The sequence below is a fragment of the Cydia strobilella genome, chromosome 9 (assembly GCF_947568885.1).
Source record: "Cydia strobilella chromosome 9, ilCydStro3.1, whole genome shotgun sequence".
Lineage (NCBI taxonomy): Eukaryota > Metazoa > Arthropoda > Insecta > Lepidoptera > Tortricidae > Cydia > Cydia strobilella.
The window spans coordinates 1,176,280-1,203,595 of record NC_086049.1 but is presented as its reverse complement, the minus strand read 5'-3'; the positions used below and the strand labels follow the sequence as shown (position 1 = coordinate 1,203,595).

Sequence of the window (27,316 nt, the reverse complement as noted above, 5' to 3'; positions counted from 1 at the left end):
TTTAAAAATAAAATGAGCTAACTTAAGGTTTTAAGGCACTTTCCCTTCAGGGCCCATAAAAAATTTCCACACTGTATGTTCAGAGCACGTCTTATTCTCAACTGTTAGACCTTTTAGACTAATATAACTTGATCCCAAGTTTCCTTACAATTATACGTAATCGAGGGCCAGGTTTATACTGGTTTCATGTCGCGATGCGCTCGCTGACAAATACCAAGCGGTAAGAATTGCTGACATTTGCGTTTTTTCACTCTCACAGCTCCCGCTACTAAAAGCATCGGATGACAGGATCGTTGAAAAGGGACAAACATATCGTTTGACGTTACGTTACTCTTCTCGTGAATTGTCAAAATTTAAAATTCGAAATTAGCTTTATAATTTGTCCGGGCGGCTATTCGAAGTATAACTAAGTGGACGGTCCTTACTAACCAGTAAGATTCAGATCAAGCATAATAGATAGTTGTAAGACTTCAAGGGTCTATTTATATCTGACACTGCATCCAGTATTCTAAACGTTTTGTGAATAGATATAAAAATTTGACAGCTATCGTTTTTCATATAAAGACAGACACTTAATGCATTGAACTATTGAACCTTAACGCAATGCCATAAGCCATAAGGTATAATTTCCTAATATACCTTGAGGCTAATTCGAACTTCGTTATTAAAGTTGTCATTTTTTTAATTTGCGTGTGCGTTTCGCTCGTACTAGTTAAAATATGTTTTGGTGCGAGCGAGACGGTCGGGCGAATGATAACAAAATGATATATTATTGACATCTTAGATAAAGTTCGAATTGGCCTCTGTGAATGCCTGGAAATACCGCATACTTTTTAAAATTTTTATGCTGGAAATTGATTTAATTATCGAGAGAAAAATGATTATGTTATTCTTCAATAACTTGTGCAGTTACTGGCAAAAAACTAGAAATGTCCATTAATTGTGCAGAACATTATTTGCTGTTTGTTTCCAAAATCTTGCTGCTATTCTACAAATATAGTAGTGACTCGGGAGATTTTTAAACATGATCGATACAACTACTTCATAACCACCATAGTAAACTTTTCTCTCGGTGTGGGAGTTCCTCGGTCATGAAAAACTTACAAAATAATAATTTGTTTCAATAAATCTATAATTTACATTATTGTCGAGAGATATTCTGACCGTGTAGTCGTATAAGCTTGATAACCCATTCTACGAAAAATATCTTATGTGGGAATTATTGTTTAAGTAGTATAAAAGATTTTAAAAAAAGTTTTATTTCTCAGAAACGGGAACTGATATCAAGTTGTTACTTTACAGACGGGTATTCAATATGATATAGAATTCACCCATGTAGAAAAATTTGAGTGTGCATTTAATGTAACTTAAACTTTATATTGACTCCACTATTTGTGTCACTTTCTCCTTCCTATGTCATTACTCGTTTAATTTTCTTTTCTGCGTTTGTGCTTACGAATAAATTATTTCTAATATACAAGTTTCAAAAAAAAAGAACGCATATTTGACCAATGTATCCTGCCCTGCCTGTTCTCACTTATGGAGCTGAAACCTGGGTTTTTACCAAAGACATACTACGTAAATTGAGCGTTGCCCAGCGGGCGTTATAGAGATAACTGGTGGGGATCACATTGAGAGACCGTAAAACAAATGAATGGCTGAGACAACAGAGCAAGGTCAATTATGTTATAAAACGCGTAGCCAATTTGAAGTGGGAATGGGCTGGTCATATAGCACGAAAAACCGATTCGTGGAGTAAACGACTACTCGAGTGGCGACCAAGGGGGGAAGAGCGTCCTCAAAGTAGACCCCAGATGCGTTGGGACGACGACATCAAGAAGACTGCGGGAAAGCAGAGCCTCCGAGTCGCACAGAACCGTGACGAAATGAAGGAGGCCTACACCCAAAGGGTAGAAAAAGGCTAAAGAGAAAGAGAGAGATACAAGTTTCACTTACTTTATCAGTTGGTGGACAAGTGCGGGCAGCGTGTCTGGCGGACAGTCCATGATGTATGTGCAGATTTTGTTCACCACCTGCTTGTGCTCGTTGCGTGGAAGCTGCATGTCACTGGAAAGTACATGTATGATCAATGGTTGACCGGAAGACATCGCATTTTAGGCATTCAATCATATTTCTATCAAAATCAAAAACCTCTCAGAGTCCAATAAAGTGTAGGGCAGAAATAAAAGTTCATACGATCAGTACGGAAAAAAAAATCAGTAAATGCAATTACAAAATGAAGCTATCTGAACATTTTGAATGCTTTAAGGTAATAAGTCCAGTTAATAGGGCATTAGTCTAATCAGATTTTTTTTAGGGTTCCGTACCCAAAGGGTAAAAACGGGACCCTATTACTAAGACTCCGCTTTCCGTCTATCTGTCTGTCACCAGGCTGTATCTCATGAACCGTGATAGCTAGCCAGTTGAAATTTTCACAGATGATGTATCTCTGTTGCCGCTATAACAACAAATACTAAAAAGTACGGAACAATCGGTGCGCGAGTCCGACTCGCACTTGGCCGGTTTTTTTCGAACTGTCAAGCATGTGTGAAACACTAGCATGTGACGTCACAATCAAACTAAATACTCTTTATAGTTTTACAAGGGTATTAAAATAGAAATTGTGTCTAAAAATAACTGCTATCTACGTTTCTCTATTAATTTTCTGGTGCTTTATTTCATGCATGGTGTAAAATATATATTTCTAAATACAGTCAAATCCCCTTTTCCTTCACCCCTGTACAGACAGAGTACAGAAATCTCAATGGCTTGTCAAAAACAGAACTAACTTGAACATAGCAGTGAGCTGCACCAACTGGCGCTCCTTCCAGCCGCACTGGCACAGAGTCCGGATGCACTGTTCCCTGTATTCAGTAGCCGTCATGTCTGTACCGCAGTGCTTCACTGTGTCTGATGCAGAGAAGGTGTTCAAGCACTCGGGAAGTATGTCTCTCCAACTGAAATATTAAATTGAAATATTTCAATAAAAACTTGATGTCTACAGACAGGCCAGGAACAGATTTCCACGACAGGCCAGGAACAGATTTCCACGACCAATCGCCTCCCGGGCGAGAACTCGTATAGTGGTTAACGGCTATGTATGATGAACCCTCGTGAACGTCAGCTGCCGCTCCGTAGGTGGGTTGAGGAATGGCAGCAAATAAAGTAAGTTTAGTCATCTCCTCCGGCTTGATACTTTGTCAGATAATAGTTTAGGTGCTATTGTGAATAAACCAAATAGTCAGCCGATTGTATCGCTGTGGAAAGACCGTCAGCTGGTCACATGAACATGTAAAAAAGAAAATTCTTTTCAGTCATCGGCGTCATCGCCTCCCGTTTGATACTTTGTCAGATGATAGTTTAGATGCTATTTTTAATAAAACAAATCGTCACCCAGTTGTATCGCGGTGGAAAGACAAGAGCCCGGTTACGATTTTAGTCGCAAAAATGTAAAGTTGATAGATTTCTTCTGTGAAATTGTACACCTTTTGTTACCTAATTGAAATAACAGGTACTGGTTTCTATTAGCACGACTTCTTATCTCTAGGTTTATCAGATATTTTTTTTGAAAAAAGGCTTACTAAATTAGTAATGATTTTTTTTCTGATGGACGTTTAGGTAAACGCGTGTAAAGCACTGACTTTGATGCTCTTATTTGTAAATTTCGTAAAGTTTGGACTGCTAAAAATGGTAAATTTGTATTACACATATTCCGTACTCTAGGTTTATCAGATTACATTGTTGTTATATGACTTAGAGTTCGAGGACATGAAAGTTAAACGAATTCAATTTTCTCCAGAAATGACCTCAAAACAAGTGACAATTTCTCCGAAAATCTACTTATTTTCGACGTAGATTGCATACTCAAATAATCTGCAATGTTTACTTAAACTGTTGCTGTACTTCATTTTATTTAAATTGCAACTTTTATTTTCTGACGATTTTTTAAAAACTTCCCCTTTTACTGGTATAACATCGGTGACACGCGCCCGTGGCCTCAGTCCCGCGCGGGAGCTGGTAGAGGCAGGACGTTTGTTGATCGGCTCCGCACGTTGCATCGACGACGACGAAGTTATTTATCATTGTGTGCGTCGCTCGCCGTGTAAAAAGTTATATTTGTTTGCGTGTTTGGCTGTACTGTGTGCGTGTAAACTGCGACCAGAAACTTTAATCCTTGGGTTGTAAGTACTTGTTTATTAACCGCCTTCAAAAAAAGGAGGTTCTCAGTTTGAACCGTATGTTTGTATGTATATGTATGTATGTATGTATGTATGTATGTTTGTTCGCGATTATCTCGCATTTGGCTGAACCGATTTTGATGCGGTTTTTAGAAAAGTGTTTGTTACATTCTGGAGAAGGTTTTAGTATACATAGAGCTCGGCTGATGCTGAACCCTGGCTGTACCTAGTGGAACGCAGGTTTAGTGCAACATAGGCACACGCTGTTTTGGTCTGTCTTGATGAGCAATTAGGAGAGCAGTACCCAAGATGGAGCTGATGCTGAACCCTGGCTGTACCTAGTGGAAATCAGGTTTCGTGCAACATAGGCACACACTGTTTTGGTTATTCGACACGTCTTGATGAGCAATTAGGAGAGCAGTACCCAAGATGGAGCTGATGCTGAACCCTGGCTGTACCTAGTGGAACGCAGGTTTGGTGCAACATAGGCACACGCTGTTTTGGTCTTCCGACACGTCTTGATGAGCAATTAGGAGAGCAGTACCCAAGATGGAGCTGATGCTGAACCCTGGCTGTACCTAGTGGAACTCAGGTTTCGTGCAACATAGGCACACGCTGTTTTGGTCTTCCGACACGTCTTGATGAGCAATTAGGAGAGCAGTACCCAAGATGGAGCTGATGCTGAACCCTGGCTGTACCTAGTGGAACTCAGGTTTCGTGCAACATAGGCACACGCTGTTTTGGTCCTCCGACACGTCTTGATGAACACTTGGGAGAGCAGTACCCAAGATAGAGCTGATGATGAACCCTGGCTGTACTTAGTGGAACTCAGGTTCATTTATTGTTATCAGAACTCCCACCCCCTTTTAACCCCCAGTACCTACTGCATGTTAAATGTGTGGTAGCTCTGGTCAGGTGCCTGCTTCATCTGGCAGCCCTCCAGGTGTTCCAGGTCTTGAAGAACTTAACCTGCCTACAGCATACTCTACCAACTTCAGATTAAAATAGTTTTACCCCTGATCCGATGCGTCCAGCAGCACTCCCGGGATTCAAACTATCTGTATACCAAATTTCAACAAAATGCTAGTTTCCCCTCTGGGTTGGAACGTTGGAAAGTCAGATGGCAGTCGCTTTCGTAAAAACTAGTGCCTACGCCAATTCTTGGGATTAGTTGCCAAGCGGACCCCAGCAGACTTCCATGAGCCGTGGCAAAAAGGCTGGGATAACGCGAGTAAGATGATTATATATATATATAAGATATTGCCTTAGTGCAAATCATTATCATCATGCTATATAATTTGTATGTATTATATGAATACATAGGTAAATTGTTAACAGTAATAAACGATTATATCAAATTTACCGAAAGTTTTATTTATATTATATTTATTAATTAAAGTTATAAAGTGACGCATAATGTTGCGAAAGTATCAATATTGTTTAGGCGGTCGCGTTATTTCAAGCAGCGGCCGGCGTTCGGTTACTGTGTAAAAGTCGTATCTTCGCGCGTTTTCAAATCGACTACGGGCTCTTAAGGTGGCTGCCATTCCTCAACCCACCAACGGAGCAGCAGCTGACGGTTACGAGGGTTCATCATACATAGCCGTTAACCGCTATACGAGTTTCCGCCCGGGAGGCGATGACTGACAAAATTAGCGCCTGGCTTGCAGTCTACAAGCAATGCCAAGATGAGTTAGGGCATGCAATATCAATCTACTTAATCCCACCAGCTTGCCTAATTTTCAGACAGACAAGCACATTTCCTACATTAAAAAAAAACCAGGAAATTCAAATTAGCTTGCCTTGGTAACTTGATCAAGACATTCAAAATAATTAACGGATATTACGACTGTCAAAAACTAAGTGATCTGTTCACTCGAAACTCAAACTACCGCACAAGAGGACACTGCCTTAAACTAATAACAACAAAGCATAAAACAAATATCGACAAAAACTTTATTGCAAACCGAATAGTAAAGGCTTGGAACAAATTACCCTCTGAAGTTGTGAACTCTACAAGTGTGAATCAATTTAAAAACTGACTAGACAACCTATCTAAACGGTGAAATCATGCTAAGTGAGATAATTTAGACGTACCCGCATCAGCTGCCTGTCTAAAACGAAATAATAATAATAAAAAAAGTCTAAATAGTATCACTCCATACTAACATCATATTAACATCACTATCATCCACAATGGACTGGACCGTATCATTGCACCACTGTATGAGCTCACTCACTGGCGTCTTAGCCAGTTCCAATCCTATTCTACTGATTAAATCTCCACAGTGGGTCAGAGATGTTGACTCCTTCCGCAGTGTCTTTATGACTATGTCGATCACCTGAAAATTTACGGAGAATAAGAATATATGTGACATTTTCAATCAGAAGGTACCACATTGTCGCTTACCATAAGGAGGAAAATTGCTTGTATCTTTATACGAAAGACCTGTCAGAGCGTCCTTATGGCAAGCAACAATTTGGTACCTTTTGCTTAGAAACAACACATATGCTGCTATTAGGCAGAGTCTCTATCTTGGAACTTACCAATATAGATAGTATGTAACAATTGAGACGTGATACTATAACTTAAACTTGCTTGTTAGTGGGTGTATGGTGGGTCTGTATGTGGGTATGTGTGTATGGTCTAAGAGAGCAAGTTATGACTAGTCAACAGATACATACATACATACATATACATATATAATCACGCCTGTTTCCCGGAGGGGTAGGCAGAGACCACGGATTTCCACTTGCTACGATCCAACAACAACAACAACAGATGATTGCTTTATTTTGCACAACAACCCATACCAACTTAATTAATTTCAATTTTGTGTGTTTATGCCTCCATCAATGTGTTAAAATTATAAAGTTGGGATTAAAATTAACATTAGAGATTAGACAAGTTAAAACTTTACCTTGATTTTAGACCGATACGATGGAGTGTTGTCTAAAAATCCATTAAATAGGCAATCAATTATTTTACATCCATCACTGTTCAGAATTCTTCGCGGTAGATACTTCAATATCTGAAAATAAAACAGACATTTACTACCACAAATCTTTCGCGAGGGAAATAATGTTTTTTTCTGAAATTACGACATACCTGATCAATATTTTGATTGCATAGTTCACGTAGTTCCGCTCGTTTCGTGTTAGTATAGCCAAGTTCTTTAAGTTTCGAAAATAACTCGTTGACTTCCATTTTATTTTCAAAATAAATCGTAAACAAACGTGAAACACTCGCTGAAGTGAATGACAATCAAAGACACCGCTGAAGTGAATGACAATCAAAGAGCATATAATCACTGATGACAATGACAGTCATAGACCATAGTAACTAGTTAATAATCTGTGATAGTACTTAGTGTAAAAAGAGATTGATACTTGACTCCACAGTCAAACTAATTACAGCATTACAGTTTTGTGGAGCCTTGTTAAATTGTAATTTTTAACATTTGATTGTAATAAATAAAATAAATAATAATAAGGAACTATATTATCGCTCCGTCCATGACGCCCTAAGGCCCCATACACACGAGAGCTTTTCCAACGCGCGTTAAAAAGCGTTTTGAATGACACAAATGGATAACCATGTATGTGTTCACACGAGGGCAGTTTTTAAGCGTGGCGCTTTTTTATCGAGCACTGTTCGATTTTCGGCGTTGAGCGTTGACCGTTAATTAAATTGAGCATACGGAACTCCGTGTATCTGTTCACACAAGCGTTAAAATAGCGCCGACGCTGCTGTCAGTTAGCTGTCAAGTGTCAATCTTTGGTGTCAATTATCATGGCTGTTCCGAATTCGTAATAAATAACTATGTGAGAGCTCGATCCCGAATTGTTAATTCTAGAAGTCTAGTCTCGACCATTACTCTGTTTCATCTTTACCGGAATACGCAAATATGGTACTTAAAAATGAAGCGTGTTTTTATTACTACACGTCCACAAGGCAGGGAGTACGAGTCACAAGTGATTTTTAAGCGTTCATGTGAACACAAATATTAGAAATGGTAAAAAAGCGCCAACGTCGGGTTTTAACGCGACGCTTTTTAAGCTCTCGTGCGTGTGGGGCCTAACTCAAACAACATTTACCATAGACAACACAGCTCTACTAGTACTGCTGATGACGTCATCAGTTAATGTTTAGCGAGAGCTTACTGGCAGTTACGAAATTTACGAATTTCAACGTTACGGGTTTATTTATATATAATACATTATTTGTATTAAATTATTTATAGTTAAGTAACTCTACACAAATATAAATATCTCATAGTTAAAGTGATTTTCAAACTCAGTGTTGTTGAAACGTTAAAAGTCAACAAGGTGTTGTTACGTTACTTTTGGCGGCATCACCGAAGCCACCGAAATAGATTTCCTTGTGCAATAATCACCGCGTATCAGTGATCCAATGAACTAATCTGCATTTGGACCGGTTCTCACAAATAGGTCACGGTTTTCGAAGATGTCGAAAAGGTGATATCGTGAAATTTTGGTGTCGCACGTTTACCAGAGATGGAGGGCTCAACCGTTAGTGGATTGCGGTCAAGGTCGCGCTCGAAAACACCCTTTTTGCGATCGAGCTGCGACCATGAGCATTGCACGGAGACAGAGGAGCACACCCACAAGTCGGGGCGGAAAACACCCATCAAAAGAAGTACCCCTATCAAGTAAGTTTTGGATAAACTGGTTTGTTTTCTACACAATCCCACGCGTTTTACATCACGATTGTTTTCTTTTATTTCGAGTATGTTATTGTTAGGAATTAGGAAATCTACTTCCTTATTTACATCTTAAATGGTTAGAGGTTATGAAAATCTTTAAGGTAACATAGTATAGGTATAGTGTGAATAGGTACTTAATGTTTTATGAGTTTTGCACGCAAGCTGATTCAGAAGGGCAGGTGTTATGTTTCACCTGCTTATTAAAATTGTAAATAATTTATAATTAAACACAAAAAGTTACCAAGAAGTGCAAGTCAGTGTGAAATTTTGCACTTATGTTGTTCATAATTCTTATCAGTCCTTATTCTTATCATAGAAATAAGCTTGGAGTAGTTATCATTGAAAAATAGATAAGTAATCAGTGACATCATGGATTTACAACTTTACATGTTATGTTTACGTAGTGATGTCATGAGCCACAAAATCCCATTATTTTGAGGTCACAGTGACCTCATGAGTGACCTTGCCTTGAAACATTGTCACTTGACAAATGAACTGATTTGATGACTTCAGTGGACCTTCACTTGTATCCTTGATTTTATTTTTAATTTATTTTATTTAAGAAACAAACAGTCGTTTACAAACAAGTTTACAAATATTTCTTAAATTAAGACCTGGAGTTTCATTATTGTATATAAATTGCAGTCTATAAAACAACAAAAACATAAAGTAGGTAGGTACTAGGTAGTAATAGTTTGAAGGTAGGTATAGGTAAAACTCACGAGAGCCGGCGGAAGATTTGTACTGAAACTGTAAATTATATCTAAAAGAAAATCCTCGCCGATTCTCGTGAATCGACCCATGAGTAGGTACAGGTAATAAAGTTAATAAGTTAGTGCAACACTTGGCATAATGTTTACTGAAAATGAAATCAGTGTGACCAAATTTTTATACAATTACAATGAAACCTTCCTTCCTTGTCTATACTCGCCCTCAACCAAAATGAGGACTAGGGCAATAAAACCCTTGAGCTCGCGTTATCAGTTTGCCATTGTATTGCAGGAGCGAGCGGAGATTAGTGCAGGTAGTAAACACACATAAAGGAATGTCTATGTTGTCGATAAGTTGAGTGAGTGAATAGGTACATTTCTTGTGCATGAATTCAATATTATTATAATAAAAGTGGAAATATGGTGTAACATTATAATTAAAAACATATGCATAATATTTCAAATAAATTATTTATACAATTTCTTTATTTAAGGTATAGAAGTGTTAAACTGAAGTATAAAAAGGTTAACTACGCTACTATTTGCTAACTTATAATATTTACACAGACAAAAATCATTAAATAATTGGGCAATTACAGTGAAACTAAAATAAAATAGAATTACATCGTTTAAAACACTTCGTAATCGACACATTGCCATCACTACGACCGCCGAGCTTTATTACCCCTACCTCGAGTTTTATGGCCTCAGTCGTCATTTTGGTTGAGGGTGAGTATAGTCTAAAAATGCTAGTAAGATAACTTTTAGTAATTCTGTTAGTTAGTTATGTATTCTTAAACTGCTACATTGTTCTTACCTACCCTTTTATTTTATTAATAAGTATTGTTTTTATGAACCTCCAGGTCTGTTTGTATCGCGTCTCAATTTTTGTACATTGTGTACAACATATGTAACATGCATATTATGACTGTTTGTGTTCTTAATTAAAATAAAATAAAAAAGAAACCTTAAGATAATTAATTGCAGTGCAGATCTTATTGGAAATGTATTTCAGAAATACTATTTATAAAATGATCCTTCTAAATGTAATTATTTTATAATAATACATGTAGTCTGCATTGGAAAACTTGAGTTCACATTATACAACTACTGTTTAGGTGAAAAGGAATTACTTAAGGCCGTTCCATCGGTTTGCCGCTGTCTCTGTCACATTTCGCAAGAAAGAATGGGAAAGATCATGCGCGCCAAGTGTCAATTTTGATCGAATTTTGACGATGTTTATTTATTTTAAAAACGTTACCCTACAATATCGAAATTCGAAAGCTACGAAATTACTATTTAAGTAAAGATTGTTTTTTCTTCTTTTTTTGTTTATAGTATCACATAATAAATAACCGAGTAAAGTTGGATTAAAAGTCCGAGTTAGAGGTTACTTTGGGAATTAATTGTATCGAGCGAAGTGTCATAATTCGTGTATCGGAAGCTATGATATTAAAGATAATATAGTCAAGAACTACATATATTTTTTCCACGTCTATGAATATCAACACCTCTTAGAAAAACAGGATCATATAAGGAGATTTTTCGCCTTCTGGCTCAGGGAACCGCCTTAAAAATAATTTTCATTGAGCAATAATTTATCATTCTCTACATTCTCTGATTTTCCAATAAATTTACTACACATAAATTAATTTTATTGAATTACTATAAAATATGATGTGTAATTATTTCGATATTGTCAATTAGCTTGATTGTCCTTTTATGTGGACTTTGTCAAAGGACGAAATCAATGTTTATTATTAAGTACTAACACACGCTGACAAATATGTGTGGTGAAGAGGAAGAGACAATAGAGCACCTTATGTGTGAATGTCACACCCTCGCCAGACAAAGAATGAAGGACTTTGGAACAGGCTATCTGGAACCAAGGGAATTCAAAATGCTACCCATAAGGTCCATCATCCGGCATATGGAGATGGTGGGGAAAGCTCTTGAGTAGCGGACGGATCTTTCCTAGGGGGTAACTGCACAAAAGATCCCTATGGGTCGAAGTGTATCCGCAAGGGCCCCCGAAATTATAAGATAAGATAAGTACTAACATAGGCTAGGATCATCTAACACTCATTGGACCATTTGTTGTCTTGAATAAAATAGTATAAATAGATATCATTATTTCTAGTAAAAGTAACTCACACACAAACAAAAGCTATATCATTTCTTAGATGAAAGAATGTCCTTGACATGGCCATTGATAGTAACAGATATTATTTTATTCATAAATAAAAGCATTAATAAGATTATGGTATGCAGTCTGTCTAGAATTTCAGGTTTCTCTTAGATACTAGAAAAAATTATAAGTTTTGTGCTTGTACCAATAAGGTTGAAGGCATAGAGTAACTTATACTAGAGCGGTACTGTCATAGTAAATTTTGTAACCCCAGTAAATTCACTGCCATCTGTCGACACACTTTAAAACTAAAAATGAAGATTTATAAAAGTACGATAGAATGTATTTAAATATAGATAAATGATTTTTTTTATTTGCATTAATTATTTTTATGATTTTGACCCATGTTCTTTCACTGATATGCGTTAAAATTGTTAAATAACAAACGAAACCGTCAACGCCATCTATACGACTGTAGGCCAAAACTAGTAGCGCCCTCTGAACGAGAATCAAATTTTCTTGATTTTCGAGGCACGTTTTTTCCTTAGACTGTATCCATCTATTACGGAGTTATATCTATCTTTGGTTGAAGGGGATACTCGGAATTCATCCATCTGGATTCTTCCCACAATTTGTACATATACAGAAATTTCTACAAAAATTGTTCTTCAAAGGCATTGAAGTAAACAGAAAAAAAAACAAATTTGTAATTTTTTTATTGAAAATATATTATTGATTTAAACTTTCACAATTTTTACTCATTTTTATTCACTTAATATATGGGTCTATAGAATTCTAATTAAATTCTGATAGAATTCAAAACCTGCCAAAACTACAATACCCATACTTTTCAGGCACCTACAACAAACCACATCAAAAACAACAGAAGTGATAACAGAAGAATCAGAGGAGCTGGTGTCTCCGCCCGCCGCTCGGACCAGACAGTCAATGAAGGCTGCTGACCTGATCAAAACCTCAGATTACTCCTCCGAAGAGAGCCTGGACAGGCTCAGAGGGCACAGGAAGGAGATATTCCAGGTATGTTATTTTTACACTTTATTACTTATAACATACATACTGAACAAATAGTTTAAACACCTAAATAGTTCCATTTCTAGTTAAAATAAAGGGGCCCACTGACTATCAATCCAACTGACTGACTCAGTAGAACTAAAATTTGACAGTTCCGAACAACTGACAGGCTGATATCGTCCGGCGGACTGATTGTCAGTGGGCCCCTTAAAACCCAACTAAGACGATTTTGAACGTCAAAATCGCGTTTAAAGCGGGAAAGCGTATTTATCAAAAATGTACGAACGAAAACAAGTGGGCAAATAAGGGACCAGTGTAAAACCAATCGAATCATTTCATTTCCACGCTTAGCGCAGCTCTAGCCGGCAACTTTCTATTCGTTCTCTTTCTCTACCTATACATCCTCGCACATCTCTGGTGGAAACGCAGCCTAAATCGTAAAAAATATTTCCGATTTCGCCTTAACCCAGTTTTTAGGGTTCCATACCCAAAGGGTAAAAACGGGACCCTATTACTAAGACTCCACTGTCCGTCTCTGTGTCTGTCACCAGGCTGTATCTCATGAACCGACAGTTGAAATTTTCACAGATGATGTATTTCTAGTTGCCGCTATAACAACAAATGCTAAAAATTTATTTGTACGGAACCCTCGATGGGCGAGTCCGACTCTCACTTGTCCGGTTTTTTTGTAATATATCATTGGAAGATAACCAAAAATCATTGAAGCTGTAATGTGTAAACCATTTAGTATAGATAAATTGTGTCTGTTTCAATCGAAAGGTACCACATTGTCGCTTGCCATAAGGACACACCGACAGGTTATTCGTATAAAGATACAATCCAATTTCGTCCTTATGGTAAGCGACAATGTGGTACCTTTTGCTTAAAGCATAAAATCGCCTTAAATGACCTGTGGTAGAACTTAATTGCAAACATTTCTAGGTCTAGTTGAGGTCAGTATGTTGCTCTTATTAATAAGGTCAGTCATTCATTAGGTGTAAATGAGATGTGTATTAAAATATGCAATACAAGCAGGACCGTGGGTTAGAGTGAAAACCCAATATGATGTACCTTCAAGGAATGCGCTGGTGGCCTAGCCGTAAGAGCGTGCGACTTTCAATCCGGAGGTCGCGGTTCACACCCCGGCTCGTACCAATGTGTTTTTCGGAAATCGGAACTTATGTACGAAATATCATTTGATATTTACCAGTTGCTTTTCGGTGAAGGAAAACATCGTGAGGAAACCGGACTAATCCCAATTAGGGTTCGTTTCCCATCTGGGTTGGAAGGTCAGATGGCAGTCGCTTTCGTAAAAACTAGTGCCTACATCAATTCTTGGGATTAGTTGTCAAAGCGGACCCCAGGCTCCCATGAACCGTGGCAAAAATGCCGGGATAACGCGAGGAAGATGAGATGATGTGACTTCAAGGGGGTTACGGTTACCCTCATCTGGCAGAATATTATTTGTCAGACATACACTTCGCATAACACGTATCGCAGAAAACTTTTAGTCGAATGATACTGTGCTGGATTCGTTGATCTATGACCTGAAAACAAAAACGGCCGTTTTAACTTTGGACGCATAGATTGACGAATCCAGCAACGTTAAAACTATTATATTGTATTCAAAAGGTACCTAAATACAAAATACAGTACGTAGCGGCCCCTTTTTGGGGTTCCGTATCCAAAGGGTAAAAACGGGAGCCTATTACTACGACTCCGCTGTCCGTCTGTCTGTCAGCAGGCTGTATCTCATGAACCGTGATAGCTAGACAGTTGAAATTTTCACAGATGATGTATCTCTGTTGCCACTACAACAACAAATACTTACTAAAAAGTACGGAACCCTCGGTGGGCGAGTCCGACTCGCACTTGTCCGGTTTTTTTAAATATCTATCGTTAAATTTAAATAATCACAATTATTTAGCAGTGGCGCTAGTGAGCACGTTTAAAAGTTCTGAAGATGAATTGATCTCCAAACATATTGTTGTCTAGTAACAATAGCTAGGGTTCATGCGAGTACTGATGGAGTTCAGGACACAATGCAGTTGACACATTTGTATTACAACGAGATACTCGTAGTTAGGAGCAAGGACACAGCTAGTCACGACTTATGGAGATATTGAACACGAATTGGGAGCGCGACTAAATGTTTAACATAGAATTCCTCCGAGATCAACGAATTTTAGTAAACACCATACATTTTACCATAAGGTCCCATTCTATAAAGCTATATGTCTCGTAAATTTGGAGCAACTATCTCTGTCACTCGCCTTAATGGGGTTGGCCGGTCGAAGTATTTAGCAGATGGCGCCAGCATAGCTTGCCCTGTCAATCCCTAGAATTGTGACAATTTTTTGTTTTTTTAAATGGAAGTTTATGCCCTAGCCATATCTCATAGAAAAAGGGGCAAGCTATGATGGCGCCATCTATGCAAACCTTTGACAGTTGCCAACCCTATTGGAGTAAAGGAGAAAGATGCCAGAAATTTGCGAACTTCAGTGCTCGTGATAAGCCCTCTGCTCATCGACAAAGTGTCAATTCAAATTTAAACTATCGGTCGCTTCTTCATAATCATAGAAGGCTTTAGCCTGTAACCGTCCGTTACGGTTTACGGTTCAATTTGTACTGATTAATGGTTAATTGCAATTAACGTTCGACCAACACTGCCCCAGATATATCGACGCGCATTAAAATCCTATAGGAAAAAGCTTTATGTCTGCGCAATGAGCGAACAAGCCGTGGACGCGTCGACAGGCGCCGGCCGATGCGAGCCGAGCCGAACGATGACTTTTTTGCCCTTATTGCGCAGACATAAACATCAAACATTTATTCAGCAAATAGGCCACAGGGGCACTTTCTATGTGTATAATGGCTTCGGCAACACGGCGACTTCTACCGGAAGAAGTGTCAAACTTAACGGCATCAATGATTCAAATCTAATCTCTTAATCGTCTGAGCGCCACGCGTGGCGCGCCATAGTGAACCTTGTCAGATGGCACGAAGGTTGATATTGCGCTGTAGCCGCACGCGTCAGTTGACGCCTTTGGCGGTCAAAGGGAACGTACAACGTAAATGTCTGTTCATGAATCTAGTATAACTGGATCCGGCATGAAGGGTGGGGGGATATGACCGAACGGGATAGTCTTATGTATCTTTGTATTGTATTGTATTGTATTTATTTATTGCATTTCAAATTACAGGTTTTACAAGTACTTAAGAGTATAGGTAGGTACACAAATGACACATGAAACCCTGATGGGCGCAGCAATGTAGGTAGATAGCTAAACAATATTAATCGTACGACGTACAACCGCTGCGGACACTCGTGCCTGAGGATGGATTCCCAAAGAATCCGAAACATGTCGCCAAAAACGACTAAAAATAATAGTGAGTAAAAACCGTACTGATAAATATTTTGAAATATGTCTCACGATAGTTTAAGTGCGATTAATATTAATCGTTTCATTATACAATTAGGTACATTGTTATTATCGCACCGAGACACAGGTACACAAACAAATATGAGCAGATAAACTGGATGAGCTATATTTAGTATTTACTTACAAGTAGGTATTTAATTTAGTTGAAAATATACCTCTTTTATACCTCTCTTGTATACCTCTTTCAGTAGGAGTAGCAGAGAAATCGCTGTTATTGTTTGTCCTTGTCACATTCTCACATTTTTTTATATTCCCCACCGTAAATTTAGTATGGTTTATCGTGGACTACAAATCTACTCGACCAATCATATTGTCGCATTGCGTATATTCTGTCCCTCACGGGCGCACGCGTATAGCTCATCTATGTAATGCTAGGTCTATGTATTTGTTGTAGATTTCTGTGTAATGTAATTTGGTGATAGTGACTCATGAATTTGGGAAATAACAGGATGGATTGAGGCACTAAAACGATTGTAATACAATCCGTTGAAATACTAAAAGGCGCCATTCATTTATTAAGTTACGTAATTCTATTTAGGGGGAGAGGTCTAACATGTCTATTTTTTCTTACAAGGGGGTGGGAGGGGGTTGACATAGGTCTTACGCAAGATCACAAAAATGAGAAAAATTTCCGTTTAAAATAATACTTGCACACTTATGCTATCAAACACGGTGCAGAGTTGGCTAAGACGGGCTCCATTACCTTTGTAGGAACAAATGAACATTAAAAAAAATTTTTTTTTTTAAATACACACTAAAACAAACCAAACTTGTATTAATTGTTTCCTTTAGATTCTTACGTAATATATAGGGGAGGGGGTCAAAAACTGCCAAAAATCGTCTTACGTAAAAAATGAATAGCCCCAAACACAAAGCATCGCTGGGATGTCTGGATTACACCGGTACTGACTGGATTTTCTCCAGCCGTATATATATTTCTGGCTATAAGACCTTGCTAATAGAAAGAGCGAAATAGTCTGAGCAGATGCCCTTGATGCTAATTCGCTTTCCTGTTAAAATTCGTCATCTATAATCTGTACTTGCACGTTTCTTGGGAGTATTCTATTACTAGCTTTTGCCCGCGACTTCGTCTGCGTGGAATCAGTAATTTGTTTAGTTTATTTCTTATCCAATCTGCTAAAGCAGACTAATTGATTCTCCATACATATTTCCACCCCCCCTTTCACTCCAGGGTGATTTCTGGGATCAAAACTACCCTATGTCCTTCCCCGGGACTCGAACTATCTTTATACCAAATTTCATCTATATCGGTTCAGCGGTTTTAGCGTGAAGAGGTAATAGACAGACAGACAGACAGGCTTTCGCATTTATAATATTAGTGTGGATTCCATCGTCCACATTCACACCTATTGGCGCGCAAGTCGGCTAACTCGAAATTCTAAGAAATCGTATGTCCATCTCCATCGCTCGTGCGATATTCTAATTATTAGATTTTTTTATAGACTATTTGCTGTCATTAATGTCATTCCTCAACCCGCCAGCGGAGCGGCAGCTGACGTTCACGAGGGTTCATCATACATAGCCGTTAAACGCTATTCGAGTTTTCGCCCGGGAGGCGAAGACTGACGAAATTTTGCGCCTGGCTCGCGGTCCATAATGACAGCGATGCAGACTGACCATTTTAAATGACATCACAAGTTCTCAATTTCATGTTTGCATTCCGCGGAGGGCGCAGCTGCAAGCTGCAAGGCGCACTTCGTGACCATAGCTCATTTGTAAACATTTGCAGACCGCCTCCTTGTTTATTCAACTAGTAACAGCTGTCGATTGGCGGCGAGTGCAAAAGTGTTAACTTTTACTTCATAAGGCGAGTTTCTTTTTTATAGAAAAAGTACTCTACGGCATTGCGAACATTCAGCAAATCACCACCTCTGCACCTCTTATCATTCACATGAAAACCACATCTATATGAAACTACAAAATTATCATATTATCCAGGTATAAAAAATATGTATCATGTAGAATTTTTAATATAATCTTTTTTAATCATTCATAACCCGACTACTCTCAAAGACTGTTTAATATGAGCATAACAAGATTACATCCATACTTCCATACTAATATTATAAATGCAAAAGTGTGTCTGTCTGTTACCTCTTCACGCTTAAACCGCTGAACCGATTAAGTTAAAATTTGGTATAGAAATAGTTTGAGTCCCGGGGAAGGACATAGGGTAGTTTTTATCCCAGAAATCATCCTTTAAGGGGGTGAAAAGGGGGGAGGAAGTTTGTATGGGAAATCGATAAAAAGCAGATTGGATAAAAAATAAGCTACCTAAATTACTAACTCCACGCAGACGAAGTCGCGGGCAAAAGCTAGTAGTAAATAGATTAGGAATCCATATCAGTCTGGTTTTATTGCACTCAACATTCTTATCGCTCCATTTTACATCAGACAAACCGTCCAACATTCAATTACAATTATATAATAACGCACATAAATAACAATCTAGCAATTAAGAACAGACTCCCTCTCAACCCTAGCTATTTAAAGTTAAACCTTTAATACAATCTGTTAAAGTTTAATTTAGATCAACGCATTTAAAAGCTTGTTCCCTAACGCTCGAAATTTATAAATGGATTCGATTTTCGAATCCCCCACGCGGTTTATTTTTAAATACGAACGCATATGGTCATTTCCCGCCAAGCAGTCAGTCGTCTTATAACGAAGTTTACATACGTTTAACCTTTGAGTGTAACTACTTAGTATTTGGCTATTTACGGAGTAATTGACCTGGTTCTGAGGAATATCAAGGATGCGAGTGAGGTACGTGTCTATGGAGATGTTTGGTTTCTTGGAATCGATTGGTTGAGATGTGCGCTTTGTTCTGGGTGAGTTTTTTTATACATAATTGTTTCACGGGACAGAACAAACAGAGATTTAACTCATTCTTAGTTTAACCCTTAAATGTAAATATGTAGGATGCAGCCTACACAACAAAAACATCTAATTTTATATATAATTAGATAAAATCAATTTGTTCCTATATATTATTACAATAGTAAAACTAATCCTTTTTCCGAATTTTTTCTTCAAATTTACGCAGTATTTTAATTTATAAAAATTACATTCGTTTTAAGACGAATTGTCGGAAAACTTGGAAAAATCCAGAATTTGGTGATTTTTAGTGTTTTTTTTGGGGTTTTGTAATTATTTTATATTTAAAAACTATTATAGGTATATCATAAATAGTGTACCTTTCTGATGGTAGTGACATTTTTCATATATCTCTTAGTGAAAATTATATATTTATATAAATTAAGACACATTTAGACACATTATATATAGTTAGTCAAACCAAATTGTCAGTAAATAAGAACAAAAAAAAAAACTATAGTCATCCTTTTCCTTTGAGTGCTAGTACTAGTGTAAGACAAAGATAGTATGATTCTCTCTGTCTATGTTTGAAATCAGATAGTTGTAGAATGGGGTAATGTGTGGTAGTGTGATTATAAATTATATTTATATATTTGCCTTTCTATTGAAAAACACTTTTGAAAAATAAGTCACGGCAATTACGAGTAGGTATGTAACAATTTGTAGCGTTTTTCAATAAAAGACATCAAGATTGTTTACCTTTTCTCTAATGCTAAAAAAAACGAAGTATAGCCTAATCCAGTTTGGGGACTTCAAGACACTGAATTTACTCGCAGAAGATTTTCCCTTTCACCGAAAAGCAACGGGTAAATAATAATTGATAGGTATTCATCATCATCATCATATCAGCCTTTTATCACCCACTGCTGAGCATAGGCCTCTCTTCGAGTACGCCACTTATCCTGGTCCTGAGCCAATCTCATCCAGGAGTGACCCGCAGTCTTCCGAATGTCGTCCACCCAACGAGCCAACGGACGCCAGGCACTCCTTTCGTCTGAAAGCGGCCACCATTCCGTTAACATTTTGGCCCACCTGCCATCACTCTGGCTGTATAGGTATTAGGCCTGCACCAAGTTCCAAGAGAGCTAAAAATAGTTTACTCGTAATTATTAATCGATATGATTCGGACGTTTTGCTGTCCATGTTTGCTGTCTTTGCGCTTTAAGGGTACCCGGCAAGCTCGGTTCTCCATACAAACGTAGTTACGCTCTCATTTTAAAACGACTAGCTAGATTGTTCTGATACTTTGTACTTACAATAGGATAAGGTATGTCTATGTCTGTAATTAGTTTATGTAGCTTCAGATACCATAGTTAAAAAAATACAGCGAATTTAAGTTTTTCATACAAAACTTGTTTTTGCTCTATTTCGTTTGTTTTATAAATTGTAGCTATATTAACTATTTACAGACCTAGATATTATATGTCATTGTATGTGCAAAGTTTCATTGCAATCCAACACGTAGTTTTAAAATGAGAGCGGAGCTACGTTTGTATGAAAAGGAGCAATTCGGCCGAGCTTGCCGGGGACTCTTAAGGATATTATATGTTTATCGTTTAACGCATAGTTATTATGTGTTTATGGTATCTATTATTATCGCCTGTGATATATTATTATCAACTTCCGCGCCTGTTTTGTACTTACCGTTGCCGACATCCCAAACTAGTGATGTGGAGCCATAGAGACAGCGTCTCCACTCGGCCGGAAACAGGCGGTGGATCGCTTAGTTTGGTTAGTAAAGTCTCATGTTTATTTAGGATGAAAATATCCACTAAAGATGCGCATTACGGTACATTGTAATTGCAACTGTATCAATAGTGAAAGTTTACTATTTGTGCCATTTTCAAGCAAAAGGGTACTTATTGTCGGTTGTCAATAAGGCGCTATTTCCATATAGCTTCAATTCGAAATCAACCTTATCGACAAGCGACAATGTGGTACCTTTTGGTTGAAAACGTCACATTTACTTACAATCGAACAAACTGATTTGAGATTGTGACCGTATTTTTTTTGTATATATTATTTTACCTCAGAACTCCGTCATTTCTGAATTTATTTTTTTGTTTCAATGTATATAGTCCCAAGTTGGTCCCGTTTTTGTCAAAACCCAGTTCTGATGATGGGATCCGCGAGGAATCTAGGGAACTCCTCAAATTTTATAGGCATATAAAATTGTGTAAATTTAACTATAAAGATTTATCATTAACTAACATTCATGACAGCGAGCAGAGAGGAACAAGAGAAAAGATGGGTTATTTGTTATTTAGCCCTGCCTATCACCACCTCTACCCAGTATTTTGTGTGGCGGCAATCTACCTAAGCGTTCAAAGTCCTCACAAGGCTTTAATGCAGTTCTCACCATTTCTATGGCCCCATAATCAAAGCATGAGTCAGTGCTCCGTGCAGCACGCTTCAATTAGCACTGGATTCGCGAGCCACTATGATGTCATTCTCGTAAGCGTAGCGATGGCGATGACCGGTAGCAAGAAGTTTGGGCTATTTAGCCGGTGCTGACGTTTAGATCATTTCGCATACGAGAGCACTTCAATCGGTGAGAGAACACTGCAAATTATATACCTACCGTAATGTAATACGTAACAGTCATAGAAGTAGCTTTGCCAGCGACGAGTTCGATTATCATCTGAGTATCGCAATATTTTATTAGGTTATTCGTCATTTTCATCCAAAAGGGTACTTATTGTCGGTTGTCAGTAAGGCGCTATGTCCATATAGCTTCAATTTAAAATCAACCTTATTGACAAGCGACAATGTGGTACCTTTTGGTTGAAAACGTCACATTAAGTGTGTGTTTTAATAACACTCGTACCTTAAACTGAAATAAATATCATATACGAAGGAAAAAATGACCAAAGCCTCCAGTGTCCAGAGCTGGAATCGAACCAGCGTACCCCGTTTACCGGACAGGTGCCTGAACCGCTCGGCTATCCGGCCACGGTGGCATGGGTCGAAATTTCCAAGTATATGACAATTCCCGAAGGCTTGTGGCGCCCCCTGGAAAAGTTGCCTTGTCAACAATTTAACTTTATTAAAATACCGTATTAAGCTTCTGAATAATCCGATTAAGCTTGTTGCTACATGTTTGACTTGTCAGTTTTATATCATCTTACAAATTATTTTGACAGACCTAGAGAAATTAAGGGCCGGTTTTACCAAACAGTCTGTCAGTAATTAAATTTAGCTTTTATTAAAAGATGAGATTTATAACGAATGTCGTTGCTCAGTTGTGCGTGAGTGGTGTTATCCCTAATTGATTTGTAATTCTTATGGCACTTCCCCCTTGACCCTATTACTCAGACTCCGCTGTCTGTCGGTCTGTCACCAGGCTGTATCTTATGAACCGTGATAGCTAGACAGTTGAAATTTTCACAGATGATGTGTTTCTGTTGCCGCTTTAAAATACGTGAGTGACCCGTTATTTATATTTTTAATAGGTTTTAATTTCACTCTTTTTCATTAAGTACGTACACTGGCGGGATAACTTGGACTCCTTTTTGAGCGACTGGCCAGATGTAGCTCAAAACCGGGAGGAGTGGAAGAAGAGGGGGGAGGCCTTTGCCCAGCAGTGGGACACAATAGGCTCGTAATAATAATAATAATAACGTACACTATACGTGACATCGTAAAATCGTTGTATGTCACATTATGTGTAGGTTGAATGCACCTATTTTCACCCAAATTGGATTAGGCTGATTTATGATAAGCTGTGGTAACGATCCCCGTTCTATTAGCCTATTACAATGGCTCTGACGTTCGGTGGGTGACGTGGGTGGTGGTGGGTGGGCTTCTGGTATATCATGAAATTATTTTTTGTAGTTACGATTATTATGTAACTACAATGACACCTCAAAGTAGAACTTAAACCTAAAGGGATGTGTTTCATTATTTCTTTATTTTGGTTGTGTGGGCACAGTTACCTGCAATACCTAATAACACGACGAAGCACATTAAAATGGGTCTCTATTGTTTGACATAATTATTGATAGTCATAATGTAATGATTGTCATATTATTATTAGTCATAATTTGGTTTTTCTCAGAAACGCGTAACTTTTCAGGATGGCCATAAAACAAACCTAACGTAACCTATCTATAGGATAACCCGAGGAAAATCCTGAAAAGTTAACGGTTTCAGAATCATGACTAATGATAATATGACAATCATTACATTATGACTTTCAATAATTATGTCAAACAAAGGGACCCCCATTAAAATACCTTAAACAGGTTTTTATGGCTACAGGGCCATGTCAGATTGACTCACTAAATTAAATAGAAGTAATAGAGCTGTGTTCCTACCGGCTTGCATGTTTTGTGACAGTTAAGTTCCTTATTCAATAAGTCTTGACTTGGCGCACCGTAGATACCTAGCATTCGCTTATCCCCCACTACACGCCATGACCGGTCTTTAGAATTAAGCAGAGAGAGATCGATAATTGTATGATAATGACTCTCGTATACAGGCTGGCTAAAAAATAACTGCATTCCCGTTGCCAGGGAGGTTTTGGGATTATACTGAGTAACTTTTACTATAGGAACAACCCCGAAATCGCGAAAAAAAATTTGGCTGTTTCATACATTTTGACTGGTCCATTTTCTATGGGAGGGTACATTTTTTTTCATGATTTCGTGGTTGGCCCCATAGTAAAAGTTAAGTATAATCCCAATACCTCCCTTGCAACGGAAATGTAATTAATTTTTTAGCCAACCTGTATACAGATAGAAATTTATCAGTTAATTTTGCATCGGTATAAAACAGTTGTTTAATTTAGTGTATTTGTTGACAGAACGAGGTGAACAGCCAGTATGAACGAGTATCCACCACCAGCCGGTACCAGACGCTGGCGGACCTCACGCTCAGCCCCATCCATGCCGCCAACATCACCGCCGACCGGTACGTACCACCCTGTTAAATTTAATTGACAATTCGTAAAACTTACTGCAAAGTCTTCCGATGGTTAAGAGGTATGCAACGAATAGTGTCAAATTTTACGCTGGCGCCATCTATAAAAATCTTTGACAGTTGCCCACTGAATCTCTTCTTGCTGTACTTGTAGGGTTTCCGTACATAGTAAAGGACCATCCGTGGTAGCCATTCTATCTCTCTCGTCGTATGCAATCTAGAAGAGCGCCATCTACAATTATGTAGCTTTCACCGGCCTTTCCTATAGCGGTTGCAACCGCAAGTGAGTACGTGACGTTATGCTGTCTTAAGATACTGTTTGAAGTTTGGTGTTTAATTCAGCTAAAAACACAACACACGCTGATGGCTCGATGCCAAATTTTTACCCACGAATATATTTACGGTGCAATTTCTGACGTAAATGTAGTAGTAGGTCACGGCGGTTATACCGGCTGTCATATTTATGAATGCTGTACCTAATGTACTGTTTAATTCATAATTATTACAAACTCAAGGTCAAAAACGTTAAATTTTTTGTTTTTGCGAGATAAATAATAGAATCACAGACGCTGTTTATCCAGAATATATTTTTATTTTGTTTAATCCTGGTCATAAACTACCTATAGACCTATTCACGAAGATCGCGAGGTCACCACATCACACGTGTATGCTCTTTTGTTTAGTTGAAAAATACTTCGCAGACTAACCCATCACTCTGTGGCATCTAACATTTTTAATATTCCAACAACCGGTGTTATGATCGTAAACATGGACGCAACCAGTAAGCGATAGCAATTTCACACTCACACGGCGCTTAAAGTACGTGTTCAGATATTTTTGACCACCTCGGCCGCTCCGGTATATCTGACTGTACTTGTACAATGGGCAGTACCCGGAGGTACGCCAACCTTATCCCAAGTAATATTGCGGGCACTAGTTTTTACGAAAGCGACTTCCATGTGAATTATTGTACCTAATTGTTTTCTTATTTTATTAGTAAATTATTTTTGTTATAGTTGATCAAATTAACGTGTATTCCTTGTATGTTATTGTTTATTTCGTTTGTGTTAGCCCATTTTTATGTAAAATTAAAATGCGATGTAAATATTGCTTGTAAATAAATGAAATGACCTTCCAACCCAGAGGGGAAACTAGACCATTTATTGAAATTAGTCTGATGTCCTTACAATGTCTTCTTTACTGCGACAGGTAAACATCAAGTAATATTAGTGTGTATATTATAAGTCCCAAGTAGGTTATTCATTGGTACGGACATTCCGACAATCTTTTTACTTTACCAACACTTCCAATAAGGACCTTTGTACTAAATCAATTTATTATCCCACAGATCGACGCGTTTCAGCAGCCCGGCGCACAGCGCGTGTTCCACGGACAGCTCGTTCGCCGAGCAGGCCCTAGCGGACGCCACCTGCCTCCTGGACCGCGACCCCAACCGGGAACACCTGCCTTACCGCCTGTACAAGATGGCCGGCGAGTACTGGAAGTGAGTCATCCTAGCTTTGTTATTGTTACACGGACAGACTTAAGCGAGCCCTAGCGGACGCCCCCCGTTTAACCCGGGCCCCAGTCGCGAGCACCTGCCCTACCGCCTGTACTAGATGGCCGGCGAGTACTGCAAGATAGTATGATCACAGAATAACTAATAGTACTACCGTATTATCAAAATAAATCGCCGAACAGCATTTCGGTTCAGGCTCAGTGGTTCACTAAAGGCGGATTTAAATGGGGCGAAGATACTATAACTTCAAACAGCTGCAGGATCTTTCTGATCTTGAGAAACTAACTCCTCCGGGCGCAATATGTGTCCGCTCAGGATTAAGTCACGAGTACGCATTAGGCAAGGGTACTCTGTGAGGATGTGTAAGGGCGTTTCCTTATTTAATTAGGTATATTTTATACTCGTAAATATGTTATCCACGCTAAAAAAGCGTTTTTTCGAACAGTTTCAAAGGTATCGCGGGCTTAAAGGCGTATACATAATTAGATAATTAACATATTTTAATTTGATATACATACCGCGGTGTGGCATCCAAAACCCCGATCATTGAACATTATGCTTATTGCTATGACGACCGGTATGGCCTAGTGGGTAGTGACCCTGCCTGTGAAGCCGATGGTCCTGGGTTCCCATCCTTGGGAATCCCGGTAAGGGCATTTATTTGTGTGATAAACACAGATATTTGTTCCTGAGTCGTGGATGTTTTCTATATATTTAAGTATTTGTATTATAGGTATTATATATATATATCGTTGTCTGAGTACACCCACAACACAAGCCTTCTTGAGCTTACCGTGGGACTTAGCCAATTTGTGTAAGAATGTCCCTATAATATTTATTTATTTATTGCTCATTTAATTTTTCTATCATACATTATGTTATAATTATATTTGAGGAGGCGATGGATGACGTGAAACGGCGGCTTCAAGAATAGGGAATATCACGCGAAACTCTGCGTAGGCGGCGCCACTACGACAATCTGAGGGTCTATCGCGAAACGAGAAAATCGAAATTAATTTCGTTATCTAACATTCTTGCATATTTGAGCGATAAAGAGGCAGATAGCGAAATTTCGGATTCGCGTTTCCCGGTAGGTCCTCTGTAAGCAAACCGCCTTGATGCATCAATGTCATATTTTATTATCTCTGAAAACTTGTCAAAAACCTGTTAAAGGTACAGTATGTATAAGTTACTATGGTTTACTAAAAAGGCTAGTGCTGCACTCTGGGGGCAGAACATTGCAGTAATATCCCCTATTAAAAAAAATGTCTCAAACGCATCATTGCCAACTCGCTATTAAAATCTCCTTCTTGAAATTCATACATATTTATAAAGATTTCTAGACTAGCACACTCAAGGCCGACTGAAACAGATTTTTCCTGTTTTTGATAATGAATAATATGAATTAGCTTTTTCCTGTCTATTAGTATTCATGTCAGTTAAGCATTTACTACGGTATATTGTGTACTTGTTACTTAAATACTTAAATTATAAATATTGAATTACATTTCATAATATATAATCGAAGCAAATATGGGAATAGGTTTTAAATTCAAGACATGCAGGTAACTTATTTATTTATACTCAGAAATTGTTATTTAACATTATAACTTTAGTAACTTTTGAAACCAGCATAAAATTAAATATAAATAGTTAACCAAAAAACTCCTGGAGATACTTTCTTAAGTAAAGTTTGGACAGCATGACATTTTATTTTTAATAATATAACGGGTACACTTCTTAAAGTCAAACTACCCCACC

At 38.2% G+C, this 27,316-nt stretch overlaps 2 protein-coding genes across 2 annotated transcripts in view; one reads left to right on the top strand and one right to left on the bottom strand.

Moving 5' to 3' along the window:
- The window catches only part of LOC134743975 (uncharacterized), a 67,188-nt gene extending 59,742 nt beyond the window's left edge, over positions 1-7,446 (bottom strand). Inside the window, exons 1-5 of the mRNA XM_063677606.1 lie at positions 7,288-7,446; positions 7,100-7,210; positions 6,348-6,520; positions 2,790-2,957; positions 1,957-2,067 (exon numbers count right to left, since the gene is read on the bottom strand). Of these exons, the coding sequence (XP_063533676.1) occupies positions 1,957-2,067; positions 2,790-2,957; positions 6,348-6,520; positions 7,100-7,210; positions 7,288-7,386 (662 nt within the window). The 5' untranslated portion in view covers positions 7,387-7,446. The remainder of the gene's footprint in view (positions 1-1,956; positions 2,068-2,789; positions 2,958-6,347; positions 6,521-7,099; positions 7,211-7,287) is intronic.
- An 879-nt stretch (positions 7,447-8,325) lies between these two features.
- LOC134744032 (klaroid protein-like) overlaps positions 8,326-27,316 on the top strand; it is a 39,485-nt gene continuing 20,494 nt past the window's right edge. The window contains exons 1-4 of the mRNA XM_063677671.1: positions 8,326-8,851; positions 12,598-12,781; positions 23,921-24,027; positions 25,385-25,540. Coding sequence (XP_063533741.1) covers positions 8,697-8,851; positions 12,598-12,781; positions 23,921-24,027; positions 25,385-25,540 — 602 coding nt within the window. The 5' untranslated portion in view covers positions 8,326-8,696. The remainder of the gene's footprint in view (positions 8,852-12,597; positions 12,782-23,920; positions 24,028-25,384; positions 25,541-27,316) is intronic.